This window comes from Heterodontus francisci, chromosome 13, assembly GCF_036365525.1.
Source record: "Heterodontus francisci isolate sHetFra1 chromosome 13, sHetFra1.hap1, whole genome shotgun sequence".
Lineage (NCBI taxonomy): Eukaryota > Metazoa > Chordata > Chondrichthyes > Heterodontiformes > Heterodontidae > Heterodontus > Heterodontus francisci.
The window spans coordinates 64,904,562-64,920,816 of NC_090383.1; the positions used below are offsets into that span (position 1 = coordinate 64,904,562).

The 16,255-nt window shown below is 44.5% G+C and overlaps 1 protein-coding gene across 1 annotated transcript in view; it reads left to right on the forward strand.

The window, feature by feature from the left end:
* Positions 1-16,255, forward strand: part of LOC137376406 (ribosomal protein S6 kinase alpha-5-like) — a 131,261-nt gene that overhangs the window by 93,548 nt on the left and 21,458 nt on the right. Inside the window, 4 exon segments of the mRNA XM_068044915.1 lie at positions 11,513-11,644; positions 13,664-13,797; positions 14,380-14,473; positions 15,215-15,385. Of these exon segments, the coding sequence (XP_067901016.1) occupies positions 11,513-11,644; positions 13,664-13,797; positions 14,380-14,473; positions 15,215-15,385 (531 nt within the window).

The window sequence follows — 16,255 nt, forward strand, 5'->3', positions numbered from 1 at the left end:
CTGTAGTGCTCGAGCACACTTCTGGTGTGAGTTGCGCCAGATGCCACATCAATAAGAGCATTAGCACACACGCAGTGATCATCTGTCACAAGTGCGCAGTGTAGGTAGATCCTGATGTCAGTCAGCATGTAATGTTGATTTGATGCTAGTGCTGCTATTTTGGAGCTGAAGATGAGGAGAAATTATTTCTCTCAGAAGGTCATGAGTCTTTGGAACTCTCATCCTGGAAAGGCAGTGGAAGCAGAGTCTTTGAATATTTTTAAGGCAGAGGTAAATAGATTCTTGATAAGCAAGGGGGGTGAAAGGTTATCGGGGGTAGGCAGGAATGTGGAGTTGAGGTTACAATCAGATCAGCCATGATCTTGTTGAATGGCGGAGCAGGCTCGAGGGGCCGAGTGGCCTACTCCTGCTCCTAATTCATATGTTCGTATGTTTGGAGGTCAGTACTCCAGATCTTTCAATCGCAATTGCCGAACACATGTTCAGCAGCAGGAAGTACTGCTTCCCCACCCATCTGCACCAGCGCTATTTAAAAGGATCATCAACTATGCTATGTTGCATGCAAACATCAACTAATCACCCTTGGCATTTCCTTAGTTCCTGTCTTACGTGTGCCCTTGCCTGTCCTTATTCTCCTACACAATGCTACCTACTATGGAAGGCTGCTGACATTCAGTGGGGGAGAGTGCAGATGGTCTCGCAGAACAACATGGAGAAACTCTGGGCCTAGAAGTACCATGTTGGTATTGGTGGCCAACAGGCAACAACAAGAGCACTGGTGAACTGGCAGTGGAGAGAGGACAATTGTCACCCTGAGAGAAAACAGCAAGTTTGTGCTCAACTGAGCCACTGTCATTCCCCTGGGTGACCCCTCACCAATCCTGATGATCTGTTAGTAGTTCAAAAATATGTCCTCTGTGACATCCTGCAAGCCCCTTTGAGTTTGAGTATTCACAGCCATGATGGCAGTAAGCTGACCTTGCATGACAGAAGTCTGACATTCCAATGCAACACCCTGACATTGGTGGCTTCTGTTTGTGCTGCAATAGAAGTTGAGACACCACTCATCAGAAGCTGCACCATGTTTGGGTCCACAAGTGCGCTAATGGAGTTGTCCACCACTTCCACACTGAAATTATGGGTTCCAATGCACCATGCATTTCATTGTGCTTGCCCATCCGCCTTCTTTTGTAGCCCATCGCATAAAAGTGCTCATCTGAGTCCTCTGCAGCAGACCTCATGTGACCTCACCCTCTGCCAAGCTGGCACCTGCACAATCCTTGCCCCCTGCCCAGGTTGCAGACCACCAGTGCCTGCTGTTTTACCACGAGCAGATCCCGCCTCCATGCTTTCCTCTAAATCAGAGGTTCACAACCTTTTTGCTTCCAAGGCCTTCCTCAAGTGTTGTTAAAAAAAAAAGTCTGGGGACCCCATGCAACATAATGACTATTTCAAAACCAAACCAAACATGGTGGTGAAAGCAAGTGACTCAAATTAATCACAGCAGTAATGGCGGATGGCACATGAGAGAAATGGAAGTGACCCCATCGCCATAAATACTTTAGTGACAAAGGCAGTCCCAGCCTCTTTCATCCTTCTCCTCGCCCCTTAATAAATAGCTGGCGGTATTGACTCTAAGGACACAAGAATCTAAAATAGGCCTGTCCGTCCATTAGAAAAATATATGACCATAAATGTAGAGCTCTGAGTCTGAGGTTGGAGGAAAATCATGATGATGCCTTCAGCTATTTTATTAACTCAGGCTGAGCATTAAAGGAGAGAATCACACCAGATCCCGATTATTAAGGTCTTGTCCTAGGCCCAGAGATTGGCGTCTCCTTCTTTCCACCTGACCACACCATCTCTGCCTCCCTCCCTCCAACCCCACCCCACCCCACCACAAGACCACATGGTGTGTGCACTCTCTCCATTGACCCAGTTGGTAGATGTACCTTTCAATGTGGTTCTGAACCATAAAGAGCAAGAAAGTTACTTGGGTTTGATCGCTGGCCTGTGCTGTTACCAGGTATGAGTGAGCATGTCCCTGTTTCCTCTTAGCTCAATACCAAATCCCAATGCAGGCTATGGCCTTGCTGCAGGTCCAGAGACTGGAAAATCTCTTTCTACCACCCCCTTCTCCCACTCCAGGTCCACATGGCGGGTACGCTTTCTCCATAGATGGTGCCCCTTTCCCTTTTCAAACACCAGCTGCTCCCTCTTCCAAACACTAGTTTTGTCCTGCCCCAAACATCAGCTTCTCCCTCTCAAAACACCAGCTCTCTCCCCAACCCCAAACACCAGCTCTTGCCCCACCCCAAACAGCTCTTTCACCTCCACCCGCCAAACACAGCTGTTTCCCCCTCCCAAACACCAGCTCGTGCCCCCTGCAAACATCAGCTACCCTCCCACAAGCACCAGCTCTCACCCCCTCCCAAACATCAGCTCTCACCCCCCAAACAGCTCTTGCCCCCTGCAAACATCAGCTGCCTTGTCCCAAACACTAGCTGTCGCCCCCCCCCCCCAAAACACTAGCTGTCGCCCCCCCCCCAAAACACTAGCTGTCGCCCCCCCCCCCAAAACACTAGCTGTCGCCCCCCCCCCAAAACACTAGCTGTCGCCCCCCCCCCAAAACACTAGCTGTCGCCCCCCCCATCCCAAAACACTAGCCGTCGCCCCCCCCATCCCAAAACACCAGCTGTCGCCCCCCCCATCCCAAAACACCAGCTGTCGTGCCCCCCCCCAAAACACCAGCTGTCGCCTCCCCCCCCCCCAAAACACCAGCTGTCGCCTCCCTCCCCCCCCCCACCCCCCCCCCCAGAACACCAGCTCTCACTCCCAAAGCAAACAAGAGCTCCCATGCCAACTCAAAACACCAGATTCCTCCACATCTCAAACAATAGTTAAATCAGGGCAATTATACTAGGACAATTCAATCCCTTTTCACACGCATGCGAAGAAAGAAAAGGATTCAGAGGAAGGTTTGGAAAATTTTTCTGGGAGAGGCCCGCCACGATCCCCGCCGCATTTTACTGGTGCGGGAGCCCCCCCCCCCCCCGCCGATTGGCGGCGGAGCCTTCAATTATGTAGTCAAATTAATTGTAATAAATGTAAATTAACTTAACTGGACCAGGCGGCTATTCCACGTCAATATTCTGGCCAGTGGCCGGCAGTCCGTTTGGCAATCTGAGGCGAGGCACTGGTGGGGAGGGGGGGAGGAGTTTAATTTTCAGTTTGGGGTGGGGGTGAGCGGAGAAAATGTATTGCATTGGCTGAGGGGATGGTGGGAAGTGGTTGAAGGGCAAAGGTGACGAAGTTAGGGATGGGGGGGTGGTGAGTTAGGGGTGGGAGCAACCGGAAACGAGCCAAATCAAACACTCTAGTAACCCTGGAATAAAACAGACCCAACCAGATATCTTTAGACAACAACAAAAGGGCTTGAAGCACTTTAAAAATAGCGCCGATGCCTGTGCAATGGTGCTGGCGCCATTGCCGGGAATGGAGCAGCCACCCCCTCTACGGCATTGGCGGCGGTCGTTCCACCCACTCCATTTAAATGAGCCCCCACGCAAAATATCGCGGGGGCTTTACGACAGCGGATCCGCTACGGCAGACCGCCGAGATCAGAGCGCGCTGCCGTGATTTGTGGCGCGCTCAGAAAATTCAGCCCCATAATAAACAAAGGAACATATCCAACCATTGTGCAAATAGTGCCCAACTGTAAGGACTTGTGCATGCTTTTAGGACCACCCATCACTCCACAGGTCGCAGCATATTATTTAAAGCTTTCCACCCAACCAGAAAACAGCCAAATCAAACAGTCTAGTAACCTTGGAATAAAACAGACCAAACCAGTATCTTTAGACAACAACAAATTAACTATTTATTAAAAACTAAATCTTAAACACTATTAAGATAAACCTATGTCTAAAGACTTTATATCTTATTTTAATCTAACTCCCCCATTTACACACATATATTCAAAAATAACAGTAGGTAACCTGTTTTAAAAGTGGTTTTTTAAAAAATTAGCTGCTTCTTAAGAATAAATAAATAAGTTTTTGTGGGTTACATTCCTGATGAATGAGGTATTCTAATGTGGAAATAGCCAAAGGCCACTCGAAGTCTTCACGTGGATTTGATACAGTAGTCTGTTCCTAATAGGCATTCAAACTCTTCAGCTGTAGTAGGCATCAACAGTTCCTTCAGCAATACAAACTGTTCAAAAAAAGGATTTTTTTCTTCAGGCAATTAACTTGGCCCATAGCTCCCTGTAGAATTTTTGCTGAGAGAAAAATGACTGCTTTCTTCTCTTCAGTAGCACGCCTCATTGGAGAGACTCTCAAAACTAACTGGTTCAGACTGTTTTTTTGCCGTATTGAAACATTGAACCATGTGACCTCTCTCACTTGCTGTCACCTAGGGTAACAAGTGCAGCTGCTGGCACACTGCCTTAGAAATTTAAGATCTTTCTCACCCTTAAAGGTGCACTGTTTTTAACAGAGTCTTAAAGGCACACACTGTTTTAATCTGAGGAGAAATAAGATACAAGTCTGTGACAATGCACAGTCTTTTTTTTATAGCTCAGACTATTCCACTCAATATACAGGGGAGACTGCTGATGAGACAACTAACTCACGGGAGACTGTTGACAGACCAACCCACGGACCCCTGTAAAAGGAGACCACAGCTTCCCAGTTGAGAACCTGTGTACTAAATAATGTACAGTATCACGATCTGAACTGGTAGCTTTGAGTGTTAAATCAAGTAATGGTGTTTCTTCATCAGTGACTTGTTGCTCTTCCACCTGATGCTCTCCCACCACTGTCTGGCCAGTTGGCAGTTCTTTGGTATCTGAAAGGAAAAAGACACACGGATGAGATTGTGGTGAGAGGAGGGTGGAGAAGCATGAGGTTCATGCTTATGCCATCTGCCACTTGTAAATGAAAATAAATTTTGGGATGAGGAAGAACTGGGATGTGAGAAGGTATGAAGATATCAATGCCTTCTGTGGTTTCAGCCCTGCCACTGGCCATGGTCTCAGCAATGGTCACTCCAATGATGGTGAGCACCCTTTCCTACAGGGGGGGTGAGGACATACAGGCATGTCTGTCTCCCTTTGATTAGCTCCTGCTGCCTCCGGTTGTGCGCCTCCTTGTCCTGCAAGAGAGAGGGAAGTGTGTCAGTGAGTGTGGCACAATCTGTTTGGATGATGTAGCTTTTATGGTTGAATCGCCGACAGCATGTGCAAGCTGCGAGATGTGGATGTGAGGCTTGCAGCAGTGCTAAGTGAGAGTGAGTTGCGGCTATGAATGTTAAGCAAAGTCCTGATTGATCAAGATTGTTCATAGTTGAGTGATGAGGGTGTGTTACATTGAGCGGTGTCTGAGGCTTGTGGTGCATTTGGTGGGATACACATTTGAAAATGAATTCACTGACTTTGACCACTCTTGTGAGGTTATTGAACTTTTGTAGCACTGCATCCATGTCCTCGGGGCTTGACTCATGGTATTGACCCCGTGGCTAAATGGTCCCACTGTCTTCTGATCGTTTGTCTGGAGGGCCTCCTTGGCCCTGTGGATACAATACTTCTCGCCTTCTTTGTGCCTCTTCCACCAAAGTCTCCAGTGCAACATCCGAGGACCTTGGAGCATACTCTCTCCCATGTGGTGCCATTATTCAGTTTTTCACATCAGTGTGTCTTGTACAAGGACTTTCAGCACCTGCTCCGGCACAATGCACTTCCCCTTTAAGTAGTGCAGGCTAGCTTTAACTTGTGCTAGCCTCTCATGATTTTGGGCCCCCTGCTGAGCCATGCAGCCATTCAACAGCGTGATTAGCGTTGACAGCATGTTACAATCATTGTAGTGAACAGGCAGCACTAAGTTGGCATGCTGCCCGCATTGAGTCGGTGCAGAATAATTGAGCATTGAAAGCTCTGTGCCTGTTTTGGGGGGCTGTCCAATTTAGCCACAAAAGACTAAATAACATGGTATCCCTCAGACAACTGTCAGCAAAATTTACATACCATGGGATTCTGTCTTGAAATGGGTCAGAAGCAGAGATTTCAGAACTGATCAAGAAGTTTCAAGGCATCATGCAACCTCCCCAGAATTTCAGAACAAATGTTATTAGGAAAATCCATTAAAAAATTGCAGAAGCAATCCGGTTTAACTATCTCTCTAAAATTAATTTGGGATGGATCAAGAGATGGAAAAAAAATACCTTGCCATTCCTCATAAAACTGTTGGAATTGCCAATGACGAGATCCCGGAAATGACAACAGGGTTGACTTTCATCAGATTTGTCTGCATAACTTTATGTGCTGGATGTGATGTTCAACCTCAGTGAAGCTTCTGCTGGGAGCTTCTCAAATTCTGTGACAGAAAGCTTGTTGGTGGGAAATGGAGCAAGGTGCATGTGACTCCTCTTCTGAGCGCCTGTTTGCCCAGATCTGAACAGCTTTGTCATATAAATGTGAGTGGCCAAGATGTTTCAAAGGTGTTCTGCGCTTCCCTGGAAGCATTATTTACTATTTCATTAAGCAATCTTGGATAGCGTCTACAATTTTTGAGGAGTACATTCAATCCCTGTGCAGAAAATTTTAAGCTATGGAGAGAAGCGTGTTTGCCATTATGGTTAACAGCCCTGCACATCCTGAACTTTCTAACCTAATGAAAGTTACCCTGGGCCATATTCCAAAGGATATCACTTCTAAGCTTCAGTTGTGGATGCTTGGCCAAGAGTAAATTCTTGATCAGTTTGCTGGATACCATGAATTTCATTGTTAAAAGTTAGCATTTTGTGACTCAGAGTAACGTTGTAAACTGCTTTCACCATGTAAGTGTGGTCAATACAGAAGAGAATTGGGAGCTTGAAGAAATTGAAGCTGAATTAGAGTTTGGGAGCAACTTCAGCAACTGATCTCTGCTGATGTTCTCAGTTTCACTACATCACAGTTTGTGACTCTCTGATCATCTGAATTCCATTGAAGCTATAAGCTGACCCCGCCAGAATTAAATAATGAAATTAATGAGGATAGATCTTTTGGCTCCAGTTGCCTGTTTCAAGATGCGTGCTCTCTTATTTGCTATAAAAACAGAAAATGCTGGAAATACTCAGCAGGTCAGGCAGCTTTGGTGGACAGAGAAACAGCTTTAATGTTTCAGGTCAATTACCTTTCATCAGAACTGGGAAAAGTTAGAAATGTAATAGGTTTTACGCAGGTGAAATGAGGAAGGGTGGGAAAAGAACAAAAGGGAAGGTCTGTGATAGGATGGAAGACAGGACAGATTGAAAGACAAAAGAGTTGGTGGTGCAGGGCCAAAGGGAGTGATAATGGGACAAGTAAAGAAACAAAAGACATGTCTAGAGGAGATGTGAATGGCAGAATGATGAACAGTTGCCGTCCAAAACAAAAACAAGAGGAAAAATGAGTAAGACTGTGCAAAGAAAAGGAAACAAAATGGGAGCAGAGATTACGGTCTGAAATTGTTGAACTCTGTGTTCAGTCCAGAAGACTGTAAAGTGTCTAATCAGAAAATGAGGTACTGTTCCTCAGGCTTATGTTGAGCTTCATTGGAACACTACAACAGGTCAAGGACAGAGAGACCAGCGTGAGAGCAAAGTGCAGAATTAAAATGACAGGCAATTGGAAGTTGGGGTCATGCTTGTGGACTGAACGGAGGTGTTCCACAAAGCGGTCACCCAATCTGCGTTTGGTCTCCCCAGTGTAAAGAAGACTACGTTGTGAGCAGCGAATACAGTATACTAAATTGAAAGATTTGCACATAAATCACTTTCATTTGGAAGGAATGTTTGGGGCCTTGGATGGTGAGGAGAGAGGAGGTAAAAGGGCAGATGTTGCATCTCCTGCATTTGCATGGAAACATGCCATGGGAAGGGGAGGGGGAGTCGGGGGAGTCGGGGGTGATTGAAGTGTGGACCAGGGTGTTAAGGAGGGAACGGTCCCTTCAGAACGCAGCAAGGGGAGGGAGGGGAGGATGTGTTTGGTAGTGGCATCACGCTGAAGGTGGCGGATATGGTGGAGGATGATCCGTTGAATACAGGGCTGGTGGGGTGGTAGGTGAGGACGAGGGGAACCCTAACTTGGTTTTGGGAAGGGGGAGGAGCAGAAGTGTAGGAAATGTGGTTAACATGGTCGCGAGCCCTGTAAAACATGGTGGGGGTGGGGGGTCCTCCATTGAGGAAAAAGGAAGACAATTCCAAAGCGCTGGTATGGAAGATTGCATCATGAGAGCAGATGTGACGGAGAATCTGGGAGAATGCAATGGAGTCTTTATGGGTGTGAGGAAGTGTAGTGGATGTAGCTGTGGGAGTCAGTGGGCTATTCGTGAATATTTGTTGATAGCCAATCACCAGAAATGGAGACCGAGAAGTCGAGGAAGGAAAGGGAAGGGAAGAGTCAGCGATGGACCATGTTAAGGTGAGAGAATTGTGGAAATTAGAAGCAAAGTTGATTAAGTTTTCCAGTTCAGGGTGCAAGCAGGAAACAGCACCAATACAGTCATCAATGTACTGGGAAAAGAAGTGAGGGAAGGGGGCTCTGAGTAGGACTGGAACAAGGAATGTTTCACATATCCCTCAAAAAGGGCAGGCATAGCCACAACCCATGCGGGTACCCATAGCAACACCTTTGATTTGGAGGAAGTGAGTTGAGTTAAAGGAAAAGTTGTTCAAAATGAGAACTGGTTCAGCCAGGCAGGGGAGGGTGGTGCTGAATGGAGACTGGTTGGGCCTCCTTTCAAGGAAGCAACGGAGAACCCTAAGACCATCCTGGTGAGACATGGAGGTGTAGAGAGATTGGATGACCATAGTGATGAGGAGATGGTTAGGACCAGGAAATCGGAAACTGTTAAAGTGATGGAGGGCGCTGGAAGAGTCACTGATGTAGTTGGGAAGAGACTGGACAAGGGGAGAAAAAATAGAATCAAGGTAGGGAGAAATTAGTTCAGTGGGGCGTAAGCAGGCTGAAACAATAGGTCTACCAGGGGAGTCCTGTTGTAGATCTTGGGAAGAAGGTAGCAAGCAGTAGGCTGTTCGGGTTTGGGGAACCATGAGGTTGGAGGCCGTGGAGGGAAGATCTCCAGAGGAGATGAACTCAGTGACAGTCCTGGAAACAATGGCTTGATGTTTGGTTCTGGGGTCATGGTCCAGGGGGAGGTAGGAGTGTTGGCCTCTGCTAGGTAGAAGTCAGTTCACTGGACAAAATCAGCACCACCCTTGTCAGCAGGTTTGATGACAATGTTAGGATTGGACCTGAGAGAACAGAGTGCAGCAAATCCAGAGGGAGACAGGTTAGAGTGAAGGGAGCAGCGAAATCGGAGACAGCCGATGTCACACCGGCAGTTCTCAATGAAAAGATCCAGAGGGTAAGAGATCGGGGGGTTGGGGTCAGGTGGAGGGAGAATACTGAAGAATACTTATTTAATATTATGTTGTCATGTCCAGTGGTTGGCATTCTTCCATCTACGAAAGATGGTGGACATGCAGCAAACAATCCATTTAGGTGAGGTGTCTTCTCTTGGCGCACCTTTGTTGATGGCTGTGAAGGCCAATCCTTGAGAGGCAAGTTCTGCCACAAGTGCTGCATATGAAGCTGCCAAGTGACGCTGTAAGTTGTTGTTTTTCATGTTGGTGCCTGTTGCCAAGCTGCTGTAGCAACTGGTCGTCATGGTAGTGCACACCAGTCCACAGGATGTGTGGCCATTTCCCTCTTTCGCCAGCTAGTGACTCCCAGGTGTGATAGTCGACATTTAGGGCCTTCATGTCACGCTTGCAAGCATCCTTGAAGCGGAGCTTTGGGCATCCCACTGCTCATCTGACCCTTGCTACTTCACCATACGGAAGATCCTTGGGTATGTGACTGTCTTCCATCCTGCGGACGTGTCCAATCCACCAAAGCTGCCTTTGCTTGATTAGTGCTAATACACTTGGGAGCACTGCCTTTGAGAGGACTGCCACAGTAAAGACATGTCCCATTCATAATTTTAACATGGACTGTATCCAGCATAGAATCTTCTGGAACTGTATTTTCCTTTTGTTTTAAATGAACCACAGTGGACACTAAAAGTGGACATGGGCTGCAAAGATGGCCACCAAAGGTCAGCTGACCTGATCTGTGTATTGACAAACTGACTTGTGTCGAGAGGACAAAGGGATACCTTCCAGACTAAGAGGTGTCATCAACACCCATCCTAAAACCATCAGGAGACATTCCTGAATTGAACGGGTTTCTCCTAAAACAATAATCAACAATAAACCAAGATGGGACTAATCAACCTAGACACCCCCCCCCCCCCGCCACCATATTTGGAAAAGGAACTGTGAGAAGTCAAATGGTGGGGCAGCCATGTTGGTCTCCTTTTAAAAAATCTTTTAAAATACAGACTGCAGGAAAAATCAGCAAGCAGACAAGGCAGTACCATCATGCCTTAAAAGAACTGGAGGCTGTAATATCTTAAGGTTTCCAAGCCTGTTCCTTTTCAAGCCCACCAGTACAGAAAACCAACCTCCTAGTAATGAGACTACAAGCATGACCTGCTGAAAATCCACCTCTTCGAGAGAATCTGCAACGGCTTCAGTACGTGACTCCAGCTATCGAATCCACCTAGCTACATTTTAGGAGTGAAAACGCCTTCTTCAGCGGGCCTGCAACGCATGCATTTTCCCCAAGACAAACCAAATCACATGACTTAAGAACTATTCCTTTGTTTGCAATTTGTAAAAGTGCACGATCCTTAAAACTTTCTTTCTCGAGTGTGCGTGTGTGAGACACTTTTGGGTTGAACGTGTGAATAAAAATAATCCTCTTTATTTAAACCCACGAAAAGCATGCTGCTGGTTATTCAAATTGGCCAGACACTCGGGTTTTAATAAACACACACATCTTCCTTGTCCAAAAAACACTGATTACGAACAGTAAAGGGAAAAGAACTGGGGTTTCAGTTCTCCCTCAATTCTGTCTGTAACATATGTGCAAAGGTCATCTAGTGATTTCTTGAATTTGAAGAAATAATTACTTGTGATTCAGTTTTGAAGATAAAACAGTCTAAAATAACTGATTTTATTAAATAATATTACAACCAAATTAAAGTAAAATATTGCTTATACTTTTTTTGCATCCTTGAAATTTTAACGGCCTTCAAAATGGTCTGTATTTGCAAGTGTTTGTAAGAAATGTTCTCCTATTGTTATAGTACGTGTAATGCTATAATTTTGTTTGGCCTGACGAGAATAACATTAGGCAGATTCGATTGTATTAGCAGAGACCTAGGATTAAGTTGCCACATTCACCAGTTACTGCTGTTATGTTCCATAGCTTAGGGAGGAAAGACTGAAGAATTTATATTTGAGGGGGATGGGAAATAGCACATTAAGTATAAGTTAAGGGTTCTAAAATGATTATGAATTGAGCTTGGTGCCTGAATTAACTAATAAAGAATCCAATTTGTTAATATTATATTGATGTTGCTGCTACTCCTCTTGCCCACAGGGTTACTCATTTGTGGCACCTTCTATACTCTTTAATCGAAATGCCATAATGAATCGTGCATGCAACTATGATCTGCAGATGACCATTGAACGACCAGACAACAGTACAGTTGCACGCAGTGCTATGACAAAGGTTGGAGTGCTTACAATTTCTGTAGGATATTCCATTTAATTTCGCACAACAGCACATTCCTTTGGTAATCATTACAGATTTATATATGTGAACAAATGAGTTAAAAGGTATTAAATCATTGCTAAAATATTGAAAAGCCCTACAGTATATATGACAGCCTTCATTCAAACATAGACAAAAGAGCTGAAGTCAAGAGGTGAGGTGAGAGTGACTGCCCTTGAAATCAAGCATTTGACCAAGTATGGCATCAAGGAGCAAAACTGGAGTCAATGGGAATCGGGGGAAATCTCTCCACTGGTTGGAGTCATACCTAGCACAAAGGAAGATGGTTGTGTTGTTGGAGGTCAATCATCTCAGCTCCAGGACATCGCTGCAGGAGTTCCTAAGGGTAATGTCCGAGGCCCAACCATCTTCAACTGCCTCACCTTCCTTCAATCATAAGGTCGGAAGTGGGGATGTTTGCTGATGATTGCACAATGTTCACCATTCGTGACTCCTCAGTTACTGAAGCAGTCCGTGTAGAAATGCAGCAAGACTTGGACAACATCCAGGCTTGGGCTGATAAGTGGCAAGTAAAGCCCGGCTCGGGTATAAAATTAAAACCCGACGCGGGCCCAACCCGACAACAGCCAACCTGAACCCACCCGGGCCCGAGTCCTTTAATTTTTTTAAATGCCCGACCTGACCTGAAAATAACTAACATATTTTTGAAACAGAAAAGGTCATAGACTAAAACAAAAACAATACAAAACAAAACCGTACAGTCCAGCCCGACCTGACCCAAGCCCGAATGCTGGATGCCAAATACAGACCCGACCCGAACCCAATACATGTAGTTGGGTTTGGTCGGGTTCTGGTCGGGTAGCCAGGCTTTAGTGGCAAGTAACATTTGCGCCAGACAATGACTGTCTCAAAAAGAGAGAATCTAACCATCTCCCCTTGACATTCAATGGCATTGCGATTGCTGAATCCCTCCCCCCTATCAACATTCTGGGGGTTACCATTGACCAGAAACTGAACTGGAGTAGCTATATAAATAAAAACAAGAAATGCTGGATTCACTCAGCAGGTCTGGCAGCATCTGTGGAAAGAGAAGCAGAGTTAACGTTTCGGGTCAGTGACCCTGTTCCGAAGAAGGGTCACTGACCCGAAACGTTAACTCTGCTTCTCTTTCCACAGATGCTGCCAGACCTGCTGAGTGAATCCAGCATTTCTTGTTTTTGTTTCAGATTTCCAGCATCCGCAGTATTTTGCTTTTAGCTATATAAATACCAGGGCTACAAGAGCAGGTCAGAGGCTAGGAATCCTGTGGCGAGTAACTCACCTCCCGACTCCCCAAAGCCTGTCCACCATCTACAACGCACCAGTCAGGGGTGTGATGGAATACTCTCCACTTGCCTGGATGGGTGCAGCTCCAACAACACTCAAGAAGCTCGACACCATCCAGGACAAAGCAGCCCGCTTGATTGGCACCCCATCCACAAACATTTACTCCCTCCACCACCGACGTACAGTAGCAATAGTGTGTACTATCTACACGATTCACTGCAGCAACGCACCAAGGCTCCTTTGACAGCATCTTCCAAACCCGCGACCTCTACCACCTAGAAGGACAAGGGCAGCAGATGCATGGGAATACCACCACCTGCAAGTTCCTCTCCAAGCCACACACCATCTTGACTTGGAACTATATCGCTGTTCCTTCACTGTCGCTGGGTCAACATGCTGGAACTCCCTTCCTAACAGCACTGTGGGTGTACCTACCCCACATGGACTGCAGCAGTTCAAGAAGGCAGCTCACCACCACCTTCTGAAGGGCAATTAGGGATGAGCTATTAATGCTGTTGTAGCCAGCGACGCCCACATCCCATGAACAAATTTTTAAACAGTATATATTTATACCAGTAAAATGGAATGCTTTTAGGAGTGGGCACTAACCATACTTAAGTAGTTCATACTTTCATTTTGTAGCTATTTTGCCACATGGACAAACTTGAATTTTAATTTGTGTATCTCTAGGATTCCCTCTTTTACCAGAACTATGAATTGAACATGGAAGAGAAGCCACTTGGTGAAGGAAGTTTTTCTGTTTGTAGGAAGTGCCGACATAAAAGGACTGGGGAGGAATACTGTGTCAAAATCGTCAGTAGACGGTAATAACTAATAGGTTTATCAAACTGAAAATATCATTTCATCAGGCAACTAATTAAGATTGATTTAAAATTAATTAAAATTTATTATTTTATTGCTTATTTTTATATTTTAATTTTCCAAACAACTGATGTAAATAGACAGGCCAAGCTCCTCCGATGACTCATTATAGAAACAGAAAATAGGTGAGGACAATCCCAGATTTAATCTTCACAGAATTACCCACTCTCATCCAGGCTAGTGATGAGGGTGCAATCTACCAAATGGTCTCAGAGGGCTGGGTTAGTGAGGAGAAATCAGATAGGAAACTTGCTGTTATTCGCTATCAAGTGACACTCCTGCTGAAAGTTTGTATGTGTAGTGGATATCCAGTGAGGACAAACTTGGGCTCCAGCTTGGCTGTGATACTCCTTATAAGGCCTGACATTCAATATTGAGGATCATAAGTGAATACTGGTAACTTGAACAAGGTGATAGTGGATGCTTGGAACTGTTTCTATTTCTGAATAATAAACTCTCTTATGATGTGTCTTCCATGCAGTTGTCAAATATGAATCCTTCGAACATTTCATGTTTTTTTTTAGAATGGAAGCCTGTACACAGAGGGAGATGACAGCACTGAAGCTCTTGGGGGCCCATCCCAACATTGTTAAATTATATGAAGTTTACCACGATCAGGTACATTAAAAACGCGACAGATGCAAGTAAATCTAAAACCTCAACGGTGCGAAGAGTAACAATTAACTAATTTGTTAACCATTACAAGCTTAATCTGATTTGATTTTTTTTTATGTATCTTTTTGGGTTTGGCATTTGTTCCCTCTGACAATTTCTGTCTTAAAACAATATTATCTTTCAAATTTCTGGTCTGCCAGAAACAAATCCCTAGAAACAGTTGACTTTGATATTATCAAAGATAACCACCATGCATCCTCCCAGCTGTGGTGACAATAATAATCTTTTGATCAGTTTTAAAGATGCATTGTCATATAAAATCTATTGTTTAAATTGCCTTATTTGAGGTTGGGAATTTGCAGCCGTTTGAGCTGGAGTATCTGGTTTACAAGCCACAAATTCCCAAAGCTATACTTTTTAAAGTTAGGTAAAGGTCACAAAATTGTTGCCGAGTATACTGTTAACATGTACATCAGGTGGTATATGAATTGGTCAACTGTTGCATCAACTGATTTGTGATTATTACATATTCCACTATATGCAATTAATATTTGAATATTAAAAATTTTCCTGTATGAATTAGTACAGATTCTTAACTTCCTGCATTTGTAAATTCCAGTTTAAATTCTTATACCTCAGTGATAAAACCAGTAAAAATTAAAAACCAAAACTTTGTCTGATACGTGTGATGATGTCATTATCGATTTCTGCTTCAATAATGATTCAGTTTTGTTCTTTCCCCAGTTGCATACGTACTTGGTTATGGAGTTGTTGAAAGGAGGTGAACTGCTGGAACACATTAAAAAAAGGAAGCACTTTAGTGAATCTGAAACCAGCAGAATTATGAGCGTGATTGTATCTGCAGTTCGTTATATGCATGATTGTGGAATTGTGCATCGAGATTTAAAACCAGAGGTATATTCATGAACACTATTTCAAATAGTCCTGTTATCTCGTTGTAATTTTGGAAACTAGTACCAACCCAATACTTTTATCAGCTGGTACTAATCTATGAAATTAAATGATTCCTAAATGACATGTAGAAGTAAAAGCTGTGCAGAATTTCACATTTGCCAATGGATATACTTCCCAATGAGCCCAATAGTGACATCGGTGGAAAACTTACACCATCAAATAAATGTTAATTTACTCATGATTAAAACATTCAATACAAGTTAATTTTCCACAGCATGAGCAGTTTCTGGAACACCCCAAATAACACATTCCCCTTCTAGTTGAGCACAGATCATAGAATCTTATAGGACAGAAGATAGGAGGACTAGGAAGGCCACATATTCCTTGGAAAATAAGAGTCTAAATGGGGTAGAGGAACAAAGAGATCTAAGATACAGATTCAAAAATCATTAAATGTAGCCACACAGGTTAGCAAGACCATAAAAAATGCAAACAAATCACTGGGTTCATTTCTAAGTGATAAAATGCGAAAGCAGAAAAGTTATGCTAAAGTTACCCAGAACCTTGGTTAGATTACACTTGGAGCACTATTAAAATCAGGGATGCTCAAGAGGCCAGAATTATATGAACGCAGATGTCTCAAAGGGTTGTGGGACTGGAAAAGATTACAGAGATCGGGAGGCATGAGGCCATGGAGGGATTTGAAAACAAGGTTGAGAATTTTCAAATCAAGACATTGCTTGGCCAGGAGCCAGATCAACGAGCACAGGGGTGATAGATGAACAGGATTTTCTATGTTAAGACATGGGCAGCAGAGTTTTGGATGATGTCCAGTTTACGGAGAGTAGAATGTGGATGACCAGCCAGGAG